Source organism: Hyla sarda, chromosome 1 (genome assembly GCF_029499605.1).
Source record: "Hyla sarda isolate aHylSar1 chromosome 1, aHylSar1.hap1, whole genome shotgun sequence".
NCBI lineage: Eukaryota > Metazoa > Chordata > Amphibia > Anura > Hylidae > Hyla > Hyla sarda.
The window spans coordinates 544,723,007-544,747,126 of record NC_079189.1 but is presented as its reverse complement, the minus strand read 5'-3'; the positions used below and the strand labels follow the sequence as shown (position 1 = coordinate 544,747,126).

Sequence of the window (24,120 nt, the reverse complement as noted above, 5' to 3'; positions counted from 1 at the left end):
TTTTCTAGAAAAATTTCAGGGGTGCCTACATTTACGGCCATGACTGTGTGTGTGTGTGTATATATATATATATATATATATATATATATATATATGGGACATGAGAGATAGCGGTCATCTGAAGGGGAATTTGCTGACAGCTATTCAAACTGCCAGGCTACAGCCATGACTGTATACAGGGTGGGCCATTTATATGGATACACCTTAATAAAATGGGAATGGTTGGTGATATTAACTTCCTGTTTGTGGCACATTAGTATATGTGAGGGGGGAAACCTTTCAAGATGGGTGGTGACCATGGCAGCCATTTTGAAGTTGGCCATTTTGAATCCAACTTTTGTTTTTTCAATAGGAAGAGGGTCATGTGACACATCAAACTTATTGGGAATTCCACAAGAAAAACAATGATGTGCTTGGTTTTAACGCAACTTTATTCTTTCATGAGTTATTTTCAAGTTTCTGACCACTTATAAAATGTGTTCAATGTGCTGCCCATTGTGTTGGATTGTCAATGCAACAATGCACAATGTTCCCACTCTTCACACACTGATAGCAACACCGCAGGAGAAATGCTAGCACAGGCTTCCAGTATCCGTAGATTGCAACAGGACCCTCAGTTTACGCAGAAGATATTGTTCAGTGATGAGGCAAACTTTTATGTGAATGGTGAAGTTAAAAAACAAAACCACCGCTATTGATCTGACACTAACCCACATTGGATAGATCCCTCCAAGACTGTTTGAACACAAAAATTGATGGTATGGTGTGGTATATGGGGTATAAAGATAGTGGGGCCATTCTTCATCAATGGAAACCTCAAGGCCACTGGATATGCGAATTGCTACATGATGAGGTGTTTCCCTCTTTATGCACTGAAGCTGGCACGTTCCCTGAGTTTTTCCAGCAAGATGGTGACCACCACATTATGGGTGTAAGGTCCAATCATTCCTAAACGAACAGTTTCCTGGAAAGTGGTTTGGTCGTCGTGGGCCAGTTGAATGGCCCCCAAGGTCTCCCCATCTGACCCCCTTAGACTTTTATCTTTGGGGTCATCTGAAGGCAATTGTCTATGCTGTGAAGATACGAGATGTGCAGCACCTGAAACTATGGATACTGGAAGCCTGTGCTGGCATTTCTCCTGCGGTGTTGCTATCAGTGTGTGAAGAGTGGGAGAAGAGGGTTGCATTGACAATCCAACACAATGGGCAGCACATTGAACACATTTTATAAGTGGTCAGAAACTTGTAAATAACTCATGAAAGAATAAAGTTACGTTAAAACCAAGCACATCCTTGTTTTTATTGTGAAATTCCCAATAAGTTTTATGTGTCACATGACCCTCTTCCTATTGAAAAAACTAAAGTTGGATTCAAAATGGCCGACTTCAAAATGGCCGCCATGGTCACCACCCATCTCGAAAAGTTTCCCCCCCTCACATATACTAATGTGCCACAAACAGGAAGTTAATATCACCAACCATTCCCATTTTATTAAGGTGTATCCAAATAAATGGCCCACCCTGTATATGCTGCTTGGCTGAAAGAATGGAGAAAGGGGAGAAAACCTCCTACAAGACTCTCCTGTTGGCTTTTAGCCCCTGACAACAAAACTGTAAAAACAAATAAACTGATTTCATTCATAAAGAAGCCCTGGACAGAGAAATGTGAAGAATGCGTCTTTCTATAAATGATAGATCTATAAATAGTTAACATATTTTACTTGTTTCTTCTATGACACATTTCCCACTAATGTGATGGTCACAGGACAGAACAAGTGAGTCAGAGGGACCTGTACTGGAAGGCCCGGACTGCACTGTGCATTCACTAACTCCAATGACTGACAAGCATCATGTGGAAGCCGAAAATGGAGCCATGACCTAATGACAAGCTTAACATCTTTACACATCCTCACCCAGCTAATAAGAAAGAGGAATGACAACACCGAGAAGAGAGAGAGCGGAGCAGTTATGTGTCACATCTCATTGATTTTCTTCATTTCGGAACACTCCTCCTCTCATGGTTACAAGGGATGTTTAACACTTTGTGTGAATTGGATACAAGCTTTTTTTTACATTTACTTTATATTGGTATGAAGGAGAAAACAGGCAGTCACTTCTACAACATAGATGCAGCGAGCACAGTTCTCACCTATCAGTACCACTTCTGCCATTTGTAGAGAATGTTCTTTAGAACATATCATTTAGCAGAGCCCCCAGAATGGCAATGGAAGGTTCTAATACTTCTAAGCAGAGGATATCAATTTGGGTAAAAGTTGGGTCACAAAGCACACAGCTTTAAGAATTCCCATTTATTGAAATTGTACCAGGGAGTTTGGGCATCAAAACTCAGGTATCTACCTTCTTTCCAGAGCTGGGATTCTCAATCATTCCAATATGGCATCTGACGAGTTTATTTCACACAACTGAAATATAGTAATAACGTCAATTGACTTCTTTTGAAATTGTGTGGTGGCTCAAAAGATGATGCCTACAAGTCTAGAAGATTATAGATCATGCTGGAGTACGGGAGCTGAAGATCAGTAAACTGTGCAGCGCGTCAATTCTGTATGAGATTATTATTATTTTTTAGGCTGGGTTTACATCAGCATTTGGAGCTCTCTTCGCTGATTTTGTCATAATGACAGGACTTTAGCAAAGAAAAGATAAAATGCTTCTTCTTTACCCAGCAAATATAGCAAAGTGGTATCCTGAATGTAAACAAAATATACCTGCGATATACTCAGCTCTGTGGTGGTGATGTCACGAGGGGGCGGAGCCGTGAAATCACCATATTCCGGTCCCTGTATCATGAATCATCAGACACTGAGCAATCTTCGCTCCGTGCAGCTAATGATAAGTGGGTGCTGCAGGAGTCCCCAGCGGCGTGAGCCCCGCAATCAGACATCTTATCCCCTATCCTTTGGATAGGGGATAAGATGTCTAGGGGCGGAGTACCCCTTTAAGCAAATATTCTATATCAACACATAATTTGAACACAAAGTACTAAAGAAATAAAGATTAAGAATACAGATGAGAAGCATTCTTCAGGTCAAAAAAAAAGGTGTGAGGACAACACATTGAGAAAGTAGACTATACAAAAAAGTCCTGAAGAAACGCACTAGATGTAGAAATCTAGGTCACAAACTTAGCATGAAACAAGAACAAAGAATCATGAAAAATTCCATGCCGGATTCAGCATTCTAGCCTTACAGCACATTTATAGAAACAGAAGTGCTTCTGCTGAAACCTGCGCTCCTCAGCCCGGAAAGTACAGGAATCATCAGCACTGTATTCACTCCAAGTATTACAAAATAGGAATGTTAGCTATTCTAAACAGATGATATATCTTTGTGAACATATTTTTTAAAGGGATTTTCCATTAAAACATTTGTATTATCTGTCTTCCCATCGCCAAAGCCAGTGCAATATTAACTATGCAAAAAACAAAGAAAAAAAGGGGGGATTCAGCTCACCACTGTGCGGTATTGGATGCAGGAGCTCCGTAGTTGCAGGAGAGCAAGGCAGGCAAGGCGCGGGCCGTGTCCCGGAGAACAATGGAAGAAGAAAGCACACGTGCAGGGGGGCCTCCAGCTGCTCCAAAAAGTCCAATTAGAAAGTTAAAACTTCACCTTTAATGTAGCATGTTTAAAAGCAAAGGATATCCATGATGGAAATAAAAAAGGAAAGGAAACCGACGTGTTTCGAGCCTGTACTGGCTCTTAGTCGTGGCACATAGTATAACGGGCAAGTGCCCCCTTATATAGTGTAACTCCAAATGACCCCAAACGGAAACAAGGAGGCCCGGATCCCGGAAGGGTAGTGACGTAGATCAATGGTGAAAACACCTATAAGACCTGGACTGGATGGATAGTCATGTGCAAGGTGAGTGCATGACATTCAACACTACGTATACGGTGGCCATGTCTCATTCATATGAACTGACCTCGGCAGCATAGCGTGGCCCGTGTGTAGGCATTATTATTCAGACCTATTTAGGTTGCAGACCGGTTGTACACATATGAAGGGGTCATATATGGGACATCAATTAATTCATGTCCCATATATGACCCCTTCATATGTGTACAACCGGTCAGCAACCTAAATAGGTTTGAATAATAATGCCTACACACGGGCCACGCTATGCTGCCGAGGTCAGTTCATATGAATGAGACATGGCCACCGTATACGTAGTGTTGAATGTCATGCACTCACCTTGCACATGACTATCCATCCAGTCCAGGTCTTATAGGTGTTTTCACCATTGATCTACGTCACTACCCTTCCGGGATCCGGGCCTCCTGGTTTCCGTTTGGGGTCATTTGGAGTTACACAATATAAGGGGGCACTTGCCCATTATACTATGTGCCACGACTAAGAGCCAGTACAGGCTCGAAACGCGTCGGTTTCCTTTCCTTCTTTTTTATTTCCATCATGGATATCCTTTGCTTTTAAACATGCTACATTAAAGGTGAAGTTTTAACTTGCTAATTGGACTTTTTGGAGCAGCTGGAGGCCCCCCTGCACGTGTGCTTTCTTCTTCCGCAATATTAATTATGCAGCTGATAGACTCACTGAATTTAGGAGACCAAGTGACATAGTCAGAGCCCTTTCCACTAGAAGTCTAAAGGGGAAACAGGTTGTTCATAACAGAGGGTCAGTCAACAGCTCCTCACCCCCAATGGTATATAGCAATGTTAGTCAGCACTGTCAGAGGCTAGAAAGTCATTTCCCACCATGACTGCAAATAACTCCATCAGGAGTCCTAGTGCAACCTGTCACGTGCAGCATATAAAACAACTGCACAAAAAAAAGACTGGAAGTCCCTGCTTGGCATATCAAGTAAGATTAGGATAGCTCTTCTTCTTTGACTGCTAATGGAGCCATCTGTTCCCATTGCCCCTACAAAACAGGTTAATTTCAGTGAAGCTCCATCTTTGATATATATATATATATATATATATATATATATATATATATATATATATATATATATATAGCCAGAAAATCAAGCATCTTCCATCATTGCAATAGCTTTACTTTATGTTTTGCTTATGGGTAACAAAGTCTGTTTGGGAATGTAGAAACTGTGAATTGGCATTTAGAGTGGAGAAAATACTTTTTCAAAATTTTCTATGAAATTTGGATACAAAGAACATTTGCTATATCTGGGTATACATGACAAAAATGATGAAACCAAACATAGGTCACACTCAAACAATATGCATAACTCTGAAAAAAAAAAGAATGGACCACAATGGTATTGAAAAGTTAACAGTCTATTAAAACCCATAATATAAAAAGTATTAAATGAGCTACACCCATGTAGTAGTGTCCTAGGAGGTAAGTACTGTATAAAAACCAAATAGATAACTGTAGCTTTTTACATCTAAAAAATGTAAAGCTAATGGCATACTGAAAAATAGGATATTAATTGATAAATGATAAACTCTGTGTGAAAGCACATCAGGTCAATGTCATGTACAATTCCTGGCTAGGTACACAGGAGTCCCAGCATACGTTTCGCTACCACTACCTTCATAGTTAGGGCTTCTGTGTACCTAGGTTGAAATTGTATATGACACTTACCAGATGTGCTGTCACACAGTGTTTATTATTTTGAAATTAGTATTCTATTTCTTATTGTGCCATCGGCTGTGTATTTTTTAGGATGTATACCTAGTTATAGCAATTTATTTGTTTTTTATGGAGTGAGTATTTACCTCCTGTTTCCTCTGGTAAAGCTTATTGAGCCATTTTGTCTTTTTATTACTTTTTTTTATATTATGTGCTTTGGAGTTTCATATCTGGATATACTCAATAATTGACTATAGGATGAATGGGTATTAAAGGGCACTAGATTTTACCCTATATAAAACTTCTTGCAACATGTTAGGGTAAAATAAGACTTCTCACAGGACCGGATGTCCTCCTTGGTGTCAGCTAAAGTTCTGAAAATGAAATTTGAAAATTTCCCACCCAATGGTTATCAGTCGGAAGTAGTCATCAGGGTGTGCGGCATCTTGATGTAGTCACAGAGATCAGAGCTGTAATCACTTCCATTCAGGTGTAATTGACAGCCCTGGCACAATCGTCATCACCGCTCTGCTCCTTTCTCTTCACTGAAGTCTCATGGAAGCTGAGTGTGGTGCCCAGGCATCTCGCCTGAGTGGGAGTGACTACAGCCCCCTGAGTGGGAGTGATCACGCCTGAGTAGGAGTGATTACAGCCCGGAGCTCCGTGACTACATCAGGATGCCACATGCCCCGAAGACTACTTGCAGCTGGTGACAATAGGGCAGGACAATTTCAAACCTCATTTTCTGCACTTCAGCAGATACCAAGGACATCTGGATATGGTAAGAAACCTTATTTTACCCTATTATAACATGCTGTCAACAATTATATAGGGTACAATCTGGTGACTGGTTCTTAAAGAGGTTAGCACACTACACACAACCCCTGTACAGGAAACTTATCTTCCCTTTCATGCAGCCTAACTTGCTGCTTATAACAATGCATTAGCACTCCGCCTCCTAATGCACAGTTATAAGAGATCGGGAGCAGAAAGAATGGCTGCTCGGTGAAGGTGTTCTTAAGTCAATGTCCAAATAAAAGAGATTTACAAAATAAGACTATTGTGCAAAGTGCTGCACTATAGTAATTTTTCATAAAATCACCCGCAATGTTGCATACACACTTTAAGCAAACTGCATTTGACTAATAGATCAACACAAGAGTCGGATGGGCACTGCAAACACCTATAAACTGAGATAAATAATACCTAGGTGTAGTAAAAAGCCTTGGGGTGCTAGACAGTAGATGCAAGCATGTATATCGATATCTTATGCAAGAAGAAAAATGTCTGCACTCACCAATTGACTTTAAAAGAAATTCGGACTTTATTCAGTGTAATAGCAATGTCCATAGAAAATCCAAAAAATACACCCAGGAGGAACCCGGAAGAAGCGTCACAGAGGAGAAACGGTGCTGTAGTTCCTTAACACTTCGGCCGCAGAGCCGCTAGCTGCTCCCCCTCCCTGCTCACCTGGGTGTATTTTTGGGATTTTCTATGGACATTGCTATTACGCTGAATAAAGTCCGAATTTCTTTTAAAGTCAATTGGTGAGTGCAGACATTTTTTTTCTTGCATAAGATATCGATATGCATTTGACTAATGCTGAAGGTAAGGTGCCCCATATGTGTGTGGCGTCATTTATAAACCAGAAATGAGGATCAAGTGAGAAATAACATCAGCTTTTGACAGCCAGGATGGTAGGAAAACATATGAACATCTGCTGAAGAACAAATGTAACAAGGTGCCAGCTAAATGAAAACTTTGGAAGTGTAAGGAACTCCCTGGCTGAGGCTTGTGCTCATGAGATGGAGTCAGAGTTAAGTGAACGGTTGGCACAGAATTCTGCCAAGAAAGCGAGAGCAGCGACGTGAGTTAATGCCCATAAAACACAGCTGGACGAGACCCAGGAGAGAGGGCTGCTTGTCATCAGTGTCATGGAAAATATGAATCCTATACTGAAAATTGGTACCTTGGGAAGCTCTTCAATCTGGTTGGCATCCAAATAAAGTTCCTCCAAGGTTTTCTCAAATGTGAAAATCTCTTTCGGCACCTGTTCCAGGCTGCAGTGAGAATAGTCAAGTGAGGTCACAGTTTCTTCCTCTCCCCGCAAACACCGGCACGGCACCAGCCGCACAAACAGGTTCCTCTTTGCAGTCATTTTCAGGCACTGAAAAGAAAGCCAGATACAATATAAATGTCAAGTATAAATCAACATTCTCAGCAGGTCTTGGGTAAGGCAAATCGTATCCTTGCAGTCCTGAGTATCTGAACGTCCCAAAACATCTCCCGCCTGATAACTCATTTCTAATGCACATTGAGACGTAGTTTAAAAAAAAAAAAAAAAAAAACACACAAGACGCTCCTCCATGAAAATCCAGCTAAACAAGTTTGGATGTGGCGGAATCTTCAGGAGGATCTGCGTCCTATTATAAGAACAACAATGTTGAACTTGTTGGATCACTTTATCCATTTGGAGGCTGGAGTAGTATTTTTTACTGTAGGTTTCAGTGTTGGCTTAGCAGAAAAAGACCATTATAAACCATTTCTACTGTATAAGCAATGAGGTGGGCAGCCGGAGGAGGTCAGGATTGACAATTCTATTATACAATTATATTATAATGATGAGAACTCCGGTCAGACAAGTACAATAATCAGTAATTACCGCTGAACCTGTGAAGCACAATGTCTCAAGGGGAGAGTTTATGATGAACACAGGGAGGAAGTCAATAGCATTCTGAGCCTCCAGCAAAGTTTATATCTGTATACACAACACACATTAACACATAGTGGATAAATTGGGAGCAACACGGGTAAAGGGCAAAAAATCTTTTAGAAATGGAATGTCCAACACAGGAAAAGTGCAATGCAAGGTGCTTTATTAAATCCAGGGGTCTCAATAAAAATACAGATCAATCAGAAGAGACTGACGCATTTCGGGTTATACATTATTAGTCACAACGTATGTTCTGGTCATAATAGAACGCAGTAAAACATTCTTACAACTGGTCATATTTTTATTGAAACCACTAGATTTTATAAAAGCACCTTGCATAGCACTTTCAATGTGCTGGAAATGTTGTTTCTCGGATTGACTTTATTCTAGCAGAGGATGCTGCTGGTGAGTCCGCGCACAAGTGAGCAGAGTGAAGATGTGAGCGGTGTATTTTTTGTGTCAACTTTCAAGGTAACAATGTTTTTTTTTGTCTTTTTTTATTATTAAAAGTGCTCAGGCTGGGCTAAAAAAAAAAAAGGAAATAAATAACATTTTACCTACTGTGATTCTACACCACTGTTGATCCATTGGTTCAAGGAAGTGCCTGCTCAGCCAATCACTGAGCGCAGCAGTGTCTCATCCCGGCTAGTGATTGGCTGAGCAGGAGGGAGCTGAAAGGAGCCACAACAGGAGCTACAGAGGGAGCTGCAGGAGGCCAGGGGGAGGTAAGTATCACTTTTTTTCACCAGGCTTAGCAATAATTTTAGAACACTAGAATACCCCCTTAAAGCCTTCTTTAAAAGCGAGTCCTTCTGTAAATCTTATAAAATTCTATTCCAGCCGTATTTATATGTTCTATCTGTTTACAGGGAGGCTGACAAACTATATGTCTGCAATAAGAATTTCACAGGGGTCGTAACACAGCTATCCCAGGCTATCCATAATAAAGGGACAGATGCACTTTTCAGAAGATTTCCCATTCAGGACTCTTAAGAGACTGTGTACCAAACCTTTAGGTAGCTACGTAGGTTATAATCATATTTATATTTTTGACTACAAATAATAATGTAAAAAATAAAAACATATGAATAAAATGTTTAGTAATGATAGACCCATCACCAGCTTTTATAGAACCCGCAAGTTTAAAGTGACAACAGAGTAGGTCATATCAGGTCACACAGCATTATACCAGGTCACACCTTTATAAGAAACCATGCATCAAGCATGTTGGGTTCTGAATGCAAAGAGTAGTGTAGAAGGCCTATGGGGGAGATTTATCAATGCCTTCTTGACATTTTATTGGCTGTAATTTGGTGCAAATTTTTTGTCCAATCAGCTTTTGTGCAAAAAATTTGCGCAATTTCAAAATAGACACTTTCTGCAAAACTGACTGTGAAATGCAGTGAAACATTATTGACATTGCAGTGAAAGATATTGACACTGTGCACCTTCTAAAAAGGCACAAAAAGTGCGCAAACGTTCAAAAAAAAAAATACACAAATTGATACCATGATACCATACAGCAGATTCTGAAGTGATTTTTCATGCGTGCAAACTTTATCAAAGTCTGTGCACCATTTTGTGTTATTGGTAAGCCAAACACTAAGCAAAATAAAGGCATGAGGAATGACTGCACACAACCACAAATGATAAATCTCCCCCTATATGATTACACATATATCACAAGGGAGTGATGAGACCCTCTAAGGGTAATGTAGCGCGTTAAAATTAATTCGCAAAAAAAGGTCCCACAACACATTGATACTTTTGACTGCCTTAGAGATCACTTGTCTTTCCTCCATTGAGAAAATACATGTCTACACAATAGGGATATCCTGATAAAAAACAAACAAACAAAAAAAAAAAACACTAAACTTTTTTGGCCATTATAAAAGACCTGATCAATACACAATTTTGCCTTGACCATGCAATCAATGGAAATATTTATGCTGGCCAATGATTGCACTATTGTTACTCAATATTAGTATATTTTACATAATACTCGGACTTAAAGGGGTATTCCAGGAAAAAATGTCTTTCTTTATATCAACTGGCTCCAGAAAGTTAAACAAATTTGTAAACTACTTCTATTAAAAAATCTTAATCCTTTCAATAACAGCTGCTGAAGTTGAGTTGTTGTTTTCTTTCTGGCAACAGTGCTCTGTGCTGACATCTCTGCTTGTCTCGGGAACTCCACAGAGTAGAAGAGGTTTGCTATGGGGATTTGCTTCTAAACTGGGCGGTTCCCGAGACGCGTATCATCAGAGAGCACTTCGAAAAGAACAACTTAACTTCAGAAGCTCATAAGTACTGAAAGGATGAAGATTTTTTAATAGAAGTAATTTACAAATCTGTTTAACTTTACGGAGCCAGTTGATATATAAAAAAAAGTTTTTTCCTGGAACACTCCTTTACGGTGTACCTGTCTTTAATAAATAAATAATTATTGACATGTCCTACCAACAAGGAGAACTGACCATCCGCTCCTCTCCTTTCTTTATGTCTATGAGACATGGTCAGCCTCATAGACCAGTGTTTCCCAACCAGGGTGCCTCCTGTTGTTGCAAAGCTACAACTCACAGCATGTCCGAGCAAGCTGGGAGTTGCAGTTTTTACACAGCTGATTGCAAGTCTGTGACATGAAAGGTCGAGCTCTGAATGCGGGGACTAATGTTTTTTTTTGATGACCGTGCCCATTTAAAGGTCAAGGTGCTGAGAAACTCAAAGATTGCTAAAACGGACCCTTTAGGTGGGGATCCGAACATGATGACCACGATTGATCAAAACTTTCAACATGTCAAAAGTTTTCTTAAAGTTCAGAATCTCTCTCAATCTTCATTGGCTCAATTGCATACACAGGAGCTGCCATAATGGTATATATGGTTACATTTCAGATTTTTGTCCAGTTCTCTTTGCTTCAGAAAGGTCACTTTTAGGGCCTGTCTCCTTATCTGAAGAAAGCTGTAACATAGTAACATAGTTCATAAGGTTGAAAAAAGACCAGAGTCCATCAAGTTCAACCTATATCCCTAATGAGTCCCTATTGAGTTGAGTTGATCCAGAGGAAGGCAAAAAACCCTCATACTAGAGGTAAAAATTCCTTCCCAACTCCAAATATGGCATCAGAATAAATCCCTGGATCAATGTCCTGTCCCTATAAATCTAGTATACATAACCTGCAATGTTATTATTCTCCAAAAATGCATCCAGACCCGTTTTGATCTCTTTTACAAAGTTCACCATGACCACCTCCTCCGGGAGAGAATTCCACAGTCTCACTGCTCTTACAGTAAAGAACCCCCGTCTGTGCTGGTGTAGGAACCTTCTTTCCTCTGGACGTAGAGGATGTCCCCTGTGAAGCTGTGAATGGTGCAGCAGAATCCATGGGACTTTGCTGCTACAAATGGAATTCCACTGTGGGGTTTCTGCAGCAAAACGCGTTGAGAAGGGCATGATCTGCCAATTTTAAAATCATCACTGTGTATTGTGCATAAGCAGAGATCTGCAGACTCCGCCACAGCTATATGGGTTAGACGTTACACAATGATATATGATATATATTTTTAGCCTTTTTGTTGGAATATATCTATGTTAGTTCTGACACATTAAAGGGGTACTACGCCCCTAGACATCTTATCCCCTATACAAAGGATAGGGTATAGGATGTCTGATTGCGGGGGTCCCGCAAAGCGGTTCCCCGCGATCTGACATCCTATCCCCTATCCTTTGGATAGGGGATAAGAAGTCTGGGGGCAGAGTACCCCTTTAAGAGTAGAGTCACGTGCCATATTTTTTTTTTTTTTGCTGCTCCTTTTTCTACCCATTGAAGTCAATGTGTAGGACAATATGCAGCAGCAAAATACAGCAAGTGTGACTGTACCCATACAGTTATATTTTAGGGGAGGACATAAAATAGGGGGTTTGTGACTCCAGGTTTGGGCCCAGGAGTTTGTGGTTGGATCGTCTGAAACATTGCAGCATTTCAGAGTGCATCATACCCTATTGTAGTAAGAGAGTGTCAGTGTTTCATGATGCCTGTGGTTCGGGCAGCATGAACCCGATGACAAGTTGCCTTTAAAACAGCCTGCAAAACAAGCTGTACCAAACTCAGCTATCTTGACCGTCTGTCAGTCCCAGAGGCGAAACTACAGGGGTGCAGAGGTAGCAGTCATATTGGGGCTCTGGTGCCTAAGGGGGCCCCAAAGCACATCTGCCCCAGTATTATAATTGGCACATGGGGCCCTGTTGCAGATTTTGCATCAGGACTCAGATGCTAAAAGTTATGTCTCAGAAGCTACAGAGCCCTATTTATGCTGTGCTCCGAGGACTAAATCTGCAAAGCTAATAAAGATCATGATACACTATGAGGCATCTAGTTAAAACGTATAAGGATTTATTGTACAGCGACAGACCATGTAAAATGACTCCCAAAGTATCCGAAACATTATCACAATAAATTGGTAGTCATGGAGATGGGAATGCAAAAACAGAGCAGAGATATACCAGAAACCATAGCACATTAGATATATAGTTATACCCCCCCCCCCCCCCCCCAATATAGTCATTGGCTGGAAACAGAGAGTTCTGTTGTCAGCTGAGAAAAGTGCGCCAAGGAAAAATACATGCTACGTGCCTTTAAGTAGTTGCAGATATTGGCAGCGGCTTCTAGTAGGATTGTATGGCAATCTATAATACAATAACGGGTTTACTGTATCATTTAACATGCATTATTATTATTGTTTATGCTACGCATCATCAAAAACCAGGAAAGGGCCATCATTTTCTTGTTAAAGGCCTTTTAATATTCTATTCAAAAGAATCTATGTTGTCTTGGTCTTCATAGAGAATAGATTCTGGGTACCTCTAAATCAGTCTTTTCTAACCAGTGCGCTGCCAGCTGTTGCAAAACTACAAGTCCAAGCATACCCGGAAAGCCAATGGCCATGCTGCAGTGACACACTGGTTCGGAAACACTGATTTAAAGGGGTTCTCCGGTGCTTAGACATCTTATCCCCTATCCAAAGGATAGGGGATAAGATGCCTGATCGCGGGAGTCCCGCCGATGGGGACCCCCGGGATCTTGCACGCGGCACCCCGTTTGTAATCAGTCCCCAGAGCGTGTTCGCTCCGGGTCTGATTACGGACGACCACAAGGCCGGCGGCGTGTGACGTCACGCTCCGCCCCTCAATGCAAGCCTACAGGAGGGAGCGAACACTCTCCAGGGACTGATTACAACCGGTGTGCCGCGTGCATGATCCCGGGGGTCCCCAGCGGCGGGACTCCAGCGATCAGGCATCTTATCCCCTATCCTTTGGTTAGGGGATGAGATGTCTAAGCACTGGAGAACCCCTTTAAATGGTAGTACAAATGTACAAGGATTTCCAATTATATAAAATCCTGAAATGTTTTGCAGATACATACTGCTTTCAACCTCTTCCTCTGCTTGCACGTCCGTATTTTCTGTAGTTTTGGCATTCCAGGCCAGGTTTTGTTTTTTGGCCATATCATGCACACTCACCATCACTAATCGTGCAGCCCCATTTGCTTTATTACAGCACAGCTGCATCTATGCATTTCATCATTCTAACTGTCACGTGATCACCAATCTAACCTACAGAAAGTTACATGGCTTAATGTGCAAAAAGGAAATCTGTCCTGGGTCAGCTGACCTCCTGTGAACTATATGATGACATAATTGCCATCAGATTGCCTTCTACTAGCTCCTGGACCCCTCACCTCCCCACCCAGATCTGTATACTGCTGTTGCTTCTATCTCTATGGGATCAGGATATGTAGCAGTGATATACCTCTTCTGAGGCTGTGTTTATCCATTATATATTTTGCTTTTATGTTTTGCTTAAAATTTTCTCACAATTGTGGCAAAAAAGGTGCTATTTTACCACAATTGTGCAAATCATGGCAAAAATCTGTACTTTTACAGCAATTTAGGAAAAGCACAGGAGTACTGTGAAAATGTTGTAAAACTAAAAAAAAAATGAAAAAAGGTGATGTGTGAACACACCCTAAAGACTTTATATCTTCATAAAATACCTTAAAGCGCAACTGCCATGAGGTTTGGGGTATATAACCTAACCACAGTGTGTGTATGGTGTGTAAAATATGTCTCCAGCCTTGCTTTTAGCCCTCTTAGTACGGCTTTTATCCCTCTTATTATAAAACACTATTATATGCAGCCACTGACAGTCAGATAGGCGTGGCCAGGGGTTCGCTATGCCCCGTGGCCGCCACCCTGTACACCAGCGCTGGGACCGCTGTGTGATTGACACACAGGTCCCAGCGTATGTGCCCCTTATCTTTCATATGTAAGCGCCGACAGACATATCTTTACGGAGCGCGAGTGCTCACCGACTGTGTGACGACTGTGCGCATGGATAGTGCCAGTCCTTCTCCTCTTACTTCTGTCAGATGGCGCTCACATATGAAAGACAAGGGGCGCATGTGCTGGGACTTGTGTGTCAATCACACAGCGGTCCCAGTGCTGGTGTATAGGGAATAGGCGTGGTGGCCACGGGGCATAGCGAACCCCTGGCCACACCTATCTGTCAGTCAGTGGCAGCATATAAAAGTGTATTTTGAGCTAATAAAAGCCATAATAAGAGGGATAAAAGCAAGGCTGGAGACACTCACTGTGGTTAGGTTATATGCCCCAAACCTCATGACAGTTGCACTTTAGCTGTGCTTATAGGTCAAACCACTTATGCCTAATGGCAATATTTCTTAAAAAGCGCACTTTGAATAAGAAAATGCCTCAATACTGCACAGCAGTATTGATCAGTTTATACTGCTCAAAAAAACTAAAGGGAACACTTAAACAACAATGTAACTCCAAGTCAATGACACTTCTGTGAAATCACACTGTCCACTCAGGAAGCAACACTGATTGACAATCAATTTCACATGTTGTGCAAATGGAACAGACAACAGGTGGAAATTATAGGCAAGTAGCAAGACACCCCCCAATAAAGGAGTGGTTCTGCAGGTGGTGACCACAGACCACTTCTCAGTTCCTATGCTTCCTGGCTGATGTTTTGGTCAATTTTGTATGCTGGCGGTGCTTTCACTCTAGTGGTAGCATGAGATGGAGTCTACAACCCACACAAGTGGCTCAGGTAGTGCAGCTCATCCAGGATGGCACATCAATGCAAGCTGTGGAAAGAAGGTTTCCTGTGTCTGTCAGCGTAGTGTCCAGAGCATGGAGGCACTACCAGGAGACAGGCCAGTACATCAGGATACGTGGAGGCCACTGTAGGAGGGCAACAACCCAGCAGCAGGACCGCTACCTCCACCTTTGTGCAAGGAGAAGCAGGAGGAGCACTGCCAGAGCCCTACAAAATGACCTCCAGCAGGCCACAAATGTGCATGTGTCCACTGAAACGGTCAGAAAAAGACTCCATGAGGGTGGTATGAGGGCCCGACATCTACAGGTGGGGGTTGGGCTTACAGCCCAACACCGTGCAGGACGTTTGGCATTTGCCAGAGAACACCAAGATTGGCCAATTCTCCACTGGCTGCTGTGCTCTTCACAGATGAAAGCAGGTTCACACTGAGCACATATGACAGAGTCTGGAGACGCAGTAGAGAACGTTCTGCTGCCTGCAACATCCTCCAGCATGAGCAGTTTGGCGGTGGGTCAGTAATGGTGTGGGGTGGCATTTCCTTGGGGGGGGCCACACAGCCCTCCATGTGCTTGCCAGAGGTAGCCTGACTACCATTAGGTACAGAGATGAGATCCTCAGACCCCTTGTGAGACCATATGCTGGTGCGGTTGGCCCTGGGTTCCTCCTAATTCAAGACAATGCTAGACCTCATGTGTCTGGAGTGTGTCAGCAGTTCCTGATAGAGGAAGGTATTGATGCTGTGGACTTGCCCGCCGGTTCTCCAGACCTGAATCCGATTGAGCACATCTGAGACATCATGTCTCACTCCATCCACAAATGCCACATTGTACCACAGACTGTCCAGGAGTTGGCGGATGCTTTAGTCCAGGTCTGGGAGGACATCCCTCAGGAGACCATCTGCCACCTTATCAGGAGCATGCCCAGGCGTTGTAGGGAGGTCATATGGGCACATAGAGGCCACACACACTACTGAGCGTCATTTTGACTTGTTTTCAGGACATTACATGAAAGTTGGATCAGCCTGTAGTGTGGTTTTCCACTTTGATTTTGAGTGTGACTCCATATCCAGACCTCAATGGTTTGATAAATTTGATTTCCATTGATAATATTTGTGTGATTTTGTTGTCGGCACATTCAACTATGTAAAGATGAAAGTATTTAATATGATTAGTTCATTCATATCTAGGATGTGTTATCTTAGTGTTCCATAAAATTTTTTGAGCAGTGTACATACAAAATGGAGCCTATCCCATGCCTGCAATATCAGCTAATGAGGGTAAGCACAAGGCATACACAATAAGCTCTCTAATAACAGCCTATGCTGTACTGTAAAGGCAGGGCCACCATCACGGGGTACAGCAGGGTGGTACACCAGTGCTGCAGCACACAGTCGCTGTGTACTACACCCATAATTGCACTCTCTCAATCTCACACCCTTCCCCATCAGTGCTTCTAGGCTGGATTTGGGCTTGAGGTGAATCACTGCTGTAAAAATGATTTTCTGTGCAACACATTGCTGTCTGTCTGTAATAGAACGCTGATGTGACTGGCCGCAATATGGCTGCCGATTATATAGGGCTATGACATCACAGGGGTGGCTGGCTGCTGATAAGCTGCAAGTGATTCAGGGTCCTCCCGCCTTCCCAGGATTCCTTGCCCCATGTCCTCATATGTGGATCCACCAATTTAGATGCCCCAACTGCACTAAATGGAGTTTAATGAAGAGATTCGCGTGGTCGAATTGCGCCATATTCGCATTCGTTGCAAATCGAATTTTTCCTTAAATTAAAAACAAATTCAGAGTCAACAGATTCGATTCGCTCATCCCTACATCTATCTATCTTCAAGGGGCACTACCTACTGGGGGCATTACCTACCACCTACCAGGGGCTTAACCTACTACCTACCTAATGGGGGCGTTAACTAATAGTCGAAGGAAAATTACCTACCCATCACCACACGATCCCCCTACCCTTTACCCAACACATTAACCTACTCCCTAGGACATCAAGGAGGGGGGGGGGGGGGGGGGGGGGGGGAGTAAGGGGACCCAGGCCAAAAGCTGTGTAAGAGGACCCATAATTTCTGATGGCAGCGCTGTGTAAAGGCAAAGAACTAAGAACAAAATAAATAATACAATGTATATAGGGCTGCAACTTGGCCGATTATTGTTTCTATTAATCGGATTAAAATAACCATAGTGGAGAAGAATATAATTTGTGAGTTAGATTACTGAGGGAGTAAATGAAGGGAGGAAATCGGACTGAAGGTCTCTGGTGTGTTTTAGGTAAGGCATGCATTGCTTGTTAAGTGAAAGTTTGCGTGGCCAGCTAGATGCTGAGCTTCGCGGAGGCATAGAGGAGGAGCTTTTTTTTATTATATTTAAATATGTATAATTGAAATATAAATTTTCTTTTGCTTTCCTTGTAAGGGCTATACCCCCCTACCTGTTTCTTACCTGTGGCCAGGGGGACAGAGAGGGGCAGCACATTCCCTGATCATCCATCCTTTGTGTCCCCAGCAGCCCATTTAGTGAAGAGGGGGCCATCTTCTTTCTGCAACTATCGCAAATTTGGCAAAGAGCCTGACAACCGGAGACTCGCGATAACTGCAGAAAGGAGCTGCAGGAAACAGAAGATGGTATGTGCTGGGCCCCCTCTTCACTTAACAGGATATATATATATATATATATATATATATATATATATATACACACACACACAGTGATAATCGCAAAGTGTATGTGAACTTTAGAAATTGGCTGACCAACTAATCAACCAACCGTTTAATAGATTTTGACAACTATTTACATAATCGATTATTTGCTGATTAATGGATTAGTTGTTTCAGCCATAGTTGGAAGGAAGATGCACAAAAATTATACAGTAAAAAATTTTCTGATATATTTTTATCTTTAAAACATCTTATACAACCTAAGGACATCTTTAAGTTTCAGAATTTCTTCAGTCAAAATAAAACCACAGGGAAACATAGCTCAAACTTAAAGGGGTACTCCGCCCCTAGACATATTATCCACTATCCAAAGGTTAGGGGATAAGATGTCTTATTGCAGGGGTCCGGCGATCTTGTCTACAGCACCCCAGATATCCGGTGCACAGAGTGAAATTCCCTACAAGCCAGATGACTGGCGATGCAGGGCGGAGGCTTGTGACATCACTGCCACGCCCCCTCAATGCAATTCTATGGGAGGAGGCGTGATGGCCATGACGTCACGAACGGGGCGTTATCGTAGCATCACGAGTCTCCGGCGCTGCACCCTACGCTCTAAACAAACGCCGGCTGCAGCAGGGAGATCGCAGGTGTCCCCAACGGCAGGAACCCCACGATCGGACATCATATCCCCTCATCCTTTGGATAGGGGATAAAATGTCTAGGGACGGAGTACCCCTTTAATGAAATCATTGCTTTTTTACTATATAAAAGCGGAAAGCAGTAGGCAAACCATAATCTCTATAGCAGTGTTTCCCAACCTGGGCGCCTCCAGCTAATGCAAAACTACAACTCCCAGCATGCCCGGACTTGGCATGCTGGGAATTGTAGTTTTGCAATAGCTGCAGCATACCGGTTGGGAAGCAGTGCTCATAGGCTAGACCCGCAGAATTGGTTGTATAACGACTCCAAATCAACATACACCCCTAAAAAACGTACTGGAACAAAAAATGCCATCAAATAAAATATGCAAATGCTTTAGTGAAATGCATCCACCTAAAATGAGCTTATTACATCCCAATGTGAGGTATATAAAAGATTCCAACAAAACAAGCCTGAAACAGCATGCCCTAATAAGCCACATGTAGGGACAGAGCTACAAAATTCTTAGTATTACGATACATAAATAGGAAACACATGAACAATACTCAACAGGCAGAATAATTCACTCAAGTTCAGTGTATAATAAGGAATAACATTCAGCTAACATGTGCCTACCCCATTGTACCTTGACAGGCGCTAAATTAAGGCAAGAGCCTGAGTAAGTCCAGGTCATGTCCTCTTTCTCTAGTGACTGTCAGTCAAACGGGTAAGGTGGATGCAAGCGGGCCAATTGTTGGCAATAAAGAGGACATGGGCTGGACTTACCTGGACTCTTGCCGTGCTGCGTAATGCCCCCTGGGCTTTTAAAGCTTATTTACATAACAAAAAAGGCTTTTATCTCATTTCTTTATTTTTTTTAAGTATGCCCAGAATCCTGATGACTAGCCATATCTAGCCACCTGCCTATTTACACCCCTGTTTTCCGGTTGACAGGTCCCCTTGAACCCCAGAAGTAATTTACAAATCTGAGTAACTTTCTGGAGCCAGTTGATAAAAAAAAAATTCTACTGGAGTACCCATTTAAGGACACCGCAAATTTCATTTTTGTACTTTCATTTTTTTCCTCCTTGCCTTCTAAGAGCCATTGGTTTTTATTTTTCCATCTTTAGACTCACATGAGGGCTTATTTTTTGCATGACTAATTGTACATTGTAATTATATCACAGATTTTACCATAAAATGTAAAGCGATACAAATAAATATTATTTGTGTGGGGAAATTGAAATAAAAATACACCACAATTTTGCAACTTTTGGAAAATTTTGTTTTCACGCTGAACACTTGAGGGTAAAAATTATTCCTTTATTTTGTGGGTCAAGATGATTAAAATGATACCTATGTTTACATGCTTTTCTATCATTGTACTGCTTTAAAAAAAAAATATCTATATATATATATATATATATATATATATATATATATATATATATTTTTTTTTTTTTTTTAGAAAATAATCATGTTTAAAATTGCCCTATGTTGACCGCTTATAATTTTCTCATTTTTCTGTATACAGGGCTGTATGAGAGCTTATTTTTTTTTTGCGCTGTGATCTTTTACATATATGTATGTGACTTTTCAATTGCGTTTTGTTATTCATTATTTGGGATCATTAACGTTACATTTTGAGTTTGGACATTTGCGATCATTAATTATTTCTTTTAATCCTTTTTAGGGGGTAAAATGGAAAAAAGGGGGTATTTATTTTATTTACATTTTCTATGTCCCCATTGAGGATCCCTAACCATCCAATTGCAATACCTAACAGCCGATGTAACAGTCTTTTTGGAAAGCAGCCATGGTTTATCTGATCTTATACACCCCTTTGATGAGGTAACCTGATAAACCTGTGTCACGACATGACCTGAAGCTGCAATGGGCATAAACAATAAATGAATACCAAAAGCAAATATTTACCCAGACGCATCTATAGGCATTGTACAGCTGGGGCTGAGAAAGTCGCTTTCCTGCTTAGTGAAGCAAATAGATATAATGTGCAGCTATTCAACCATTTCCAACAACCAGCTTAATGTAGACCAAGTACCATCTCACTGCTCTGCAAGAATGCTTAGAAAGTGCTTAAAAAATTGAAGGGGTACTCTGCTGGAAAACACTTTTTTTTTTTTTTTTAAACCAACTGGTGCCAGAAAGTTAAACACATTTGTAAATTACTTCTATCTAAAAGTCTTAATCCTTCAAGTACTTAACTACTGTACGCTCCACAGAAAGTTATTTTCTGTTTGAATTTCCTTTCTGTCTGACCACAGTGCTCTCTGTCCATGTCTCTGTCCATTTTAGGAACTGTCCAGAGTAGGAGCAAATCACCATTGTATAACTCTCCTGCTCCAGACAGTTCCTAAAAACAGGAGAGAAGGCGCTCCATAGGGTAATACCACCGGAGATGAGGGGGGGGGGAGGGGAGAATAAAAACTTATTAAAAACTGCTCACCCTGAGTGGTTGTGTAGCAACATACACAACAATGGGAATCGCTTGGATACAATGGTCCGTCTGCAGCCCTCCTGATGTGGAGTCCACAATGTGTGAAGGCGAGAGATGGCTTCAGTAGGCAGTACAGGAGTACATCGGCGCAGAACTAACACAGGACACAGCAGGTAGGAAACTAAAATCCAGTTTATTGATGCAACGCATTTCCCTGCGCAAGCGCAGATTCATCAGGCCTGATGAATCTGCGCTTGCGCAGGGAAACGCGTTGCATCAATAAACTGGATTTTAGTTTCCTACCTGCTGTGTCCTGGGTCCGTTCACCGCCGATCTACTCTGTACTGCCTACTGAAGCCATCTCTCGCCTTCACACATTGTGGCATGGACAGAGGTGTCAGCAGAGAGCACTGTGGTCAGACAGAAAGGAAATTCAAAAAGAAAAGAACATCCTCTGTAACATATAGCAGCTGATAAGTACTGGAAGGATTCGGATTTTTAAATAGAAGTAATTTTCAAATCTATTTAACTTTCTGGCATCAGTTGATTTAAAAAGAAAATGTTTTCCAGCAGAGTACCCCTTTTTCGTTGAAATAAATAAATAACACTGTGATAAAATAGCATATAGAGAAACCAAACAATTAGCTCTCCTGACATGTTTCTCTACTTGGAATCATCATCAATTAACAGTTGTGGCGTTGCTTTTCCTTTGTCATGTTGCTCTTTTAGAAATGTATTGATATATTGATAATTGATTGAATATATTGATAATTGGGTGTTAAATATACTTTGTAAATGGAAGGCGTCCTTACACCACAACCCCTTCCAATCAACACTTTCTGTGGAAGACATCCCACAATGCTTTAACCTTATATGCCTCAAAAAACAAAACTGGTACAAATATAAGAGTGGACAACAAATCAGGATGTGGAATTCGATTATGTTTATCACATGTATTACAGATACTTAGCTTTAAAGGGGTACTCCAGTACTTAGGGGTACTTAACTTTTTTTTTTCTTAAATCAACTGGTGCCAGAAAGTTAAACAGATTTGGAAATGACTTCTATTAAAAATCTTAATCCTTCCTGCACTTATACTGAATACTACAGAGGAAATTCTTTTCTTTTTGAAACACAGTGCTCTCTGCTGACATCTCTGTCCATTTTAGGAACTGTCCAGAACAGCATATGTTTGCTATGGGGATTTCCTTTTACTCTGGACAGTTCCTAAAATGGACAGAGATGTCAGCAGAAAGCACTGTGCTCATGATGTCAGCAGACAGCTCTGTGTTTCAAACGGAAAAGAATTTCCACTGTAGTATTCAGCAGCTAATAAGTACAGGAAGGATTAAGATTTTTTTAATAGAAGTAATTTACAAATCTGTTTAACTTTCTGGCACCAGTTGGTTTTTCACCGGAGTACCCCTTTAACTGGAATAAGACCAACAGAGATAAGCTTTTACACAAGCCATCCAATGGAAGAGATTTCGATCGATCAGGAAGAATTGGTTGTTGTAGTCTGACTCCTATCCTTCCTATGACAGCTTATCACTGTTCCAAAAATGTATTTATTTTTCAAGTTCACCTTGTATTGCATTTGTAAAATAAAGTCTCAGATACAACCTACAGCAGCAGACAAAAATGACTTTACCAACCTGAATGCTGTGAAGCCCTTGAGTGATATCATGAAGTGTAAATGTAACCGAGGTCATGGAGGTCTGAAGATTAGAAAGCCAGCGTGATCACCCGAGATACTAACTCTTAACTAAACCTGATAAATAGCAGAAAGAACACAATTTTTCCTCTCAATGACATGTTTGTTTTGTGGCAATGCCTCAACAAGTGGTAATGTCTGTATAACTGTTCACACATCTTTAGCAACTTAACTGCCTTGTCTGTGCATCATTTCTTTTAATGGTGGACATAACTGGCCCAAGGCATTGATGTCTAGTTACTCCACTAAATATTAGTATCCTCTCTATTCATTTCTAAGGGAGCACCCAAGATGAGAATCAGCAAAAGGTTTTCAAAGGTAGTTGGTTGCTTGCGAAGCGCTAACATATTCTGTAGTGCATACCATGCATAGATACGTAGAAATGAAGCACTCACCAGGTCTTGAAGTAAATCACCAGCTCCTTTTATTTCATTTGTAGCTTACAGCGATGTAGTAGGTGCAAGGGAGAGCGGACAGGTGTAATATGTGGGGGAAGGGAATGGGCGACGGTCCGTTATCGCACTTGAGCACTTCGTCAGGCCCCTAGGGGCCTGACAAAGCGCGCAAGTACGATAACGGCCCGTCGCCCCCTAGGGGCCTGACGAAGCATGCAAGCGCGATAACCAACCGTCGCCCATTCCCTTCCCCCACATGTAACACCTGTCCGCTCTCCCTTGCACCTACTACATTGCTGTAAGCTACAAATTAAATAAAAGGAGCTGGTGATTTACTTCAAGACCTGGTGAGTGCTTCATTTCTACGTATCTATGCATGGTATACATCTTCAACTTTTGTATGTGAGCACCAAGAGGGTCAGAGTGTTGGAAAAGCCTAGCGGAACAAACCTAGTAGTGGAAGTGCAGTGCCGGGCATGAACTGTTTTGGACTATATTCTGTAGTGCCGTACAGAGACTATAATCACTGACATTGCTCCCGTCCCTATTTCATACAATACCAAATAACCTATAAATATATGTTTTCGGAGTGTGACAGGAAACTCAAAGAAAACCAATGCAAACATGGGAACATACAAACATTACTCTCTTACATACATGAGGCACTAAATATACAGTACATGAGCTAATACGAATGCCTCTTTCTTAAAACAGACTGAGAAATTCTGTATAATATGTCCACAACCATGGAAGTCAAAATTTAACTTGTGACTTGTTTAAGTGGGGTCAGTATAAAGAACCCAGTTATTGTCATCT

At 41.6% G+C, this 24,120-nt stretch overlaps 1 protein-coding gene across 7 annotated transcripts in view; it reads right to left on the bottom strand.

The window, feature by feature from the left end:
* Window positions 1-24,120, bottom strand: part of ERBIN (erbb2 interacting protein) — a 247,483-nt gene that overhangs the window by 99,573 nt on the left and 123,790 nt on the right. For all 7 annotated transcript variants that reach the window (XM_056541548.1, XM_056541546.1, XM_056541547.1 and 4 more), the window contains one exon: window positions 7,542-7,739. In XM_056541548.1, coding sequence (XP_056397523.1) covers window positions 7,542-7,730 — 189 coding nt within the window. In that variant the 5' untranslated portion in view covers window positions 7,731-7,739. The remainder of the gene's footprint in view (window positions 1-7,541; window positions 7,740-24,120) is intronic.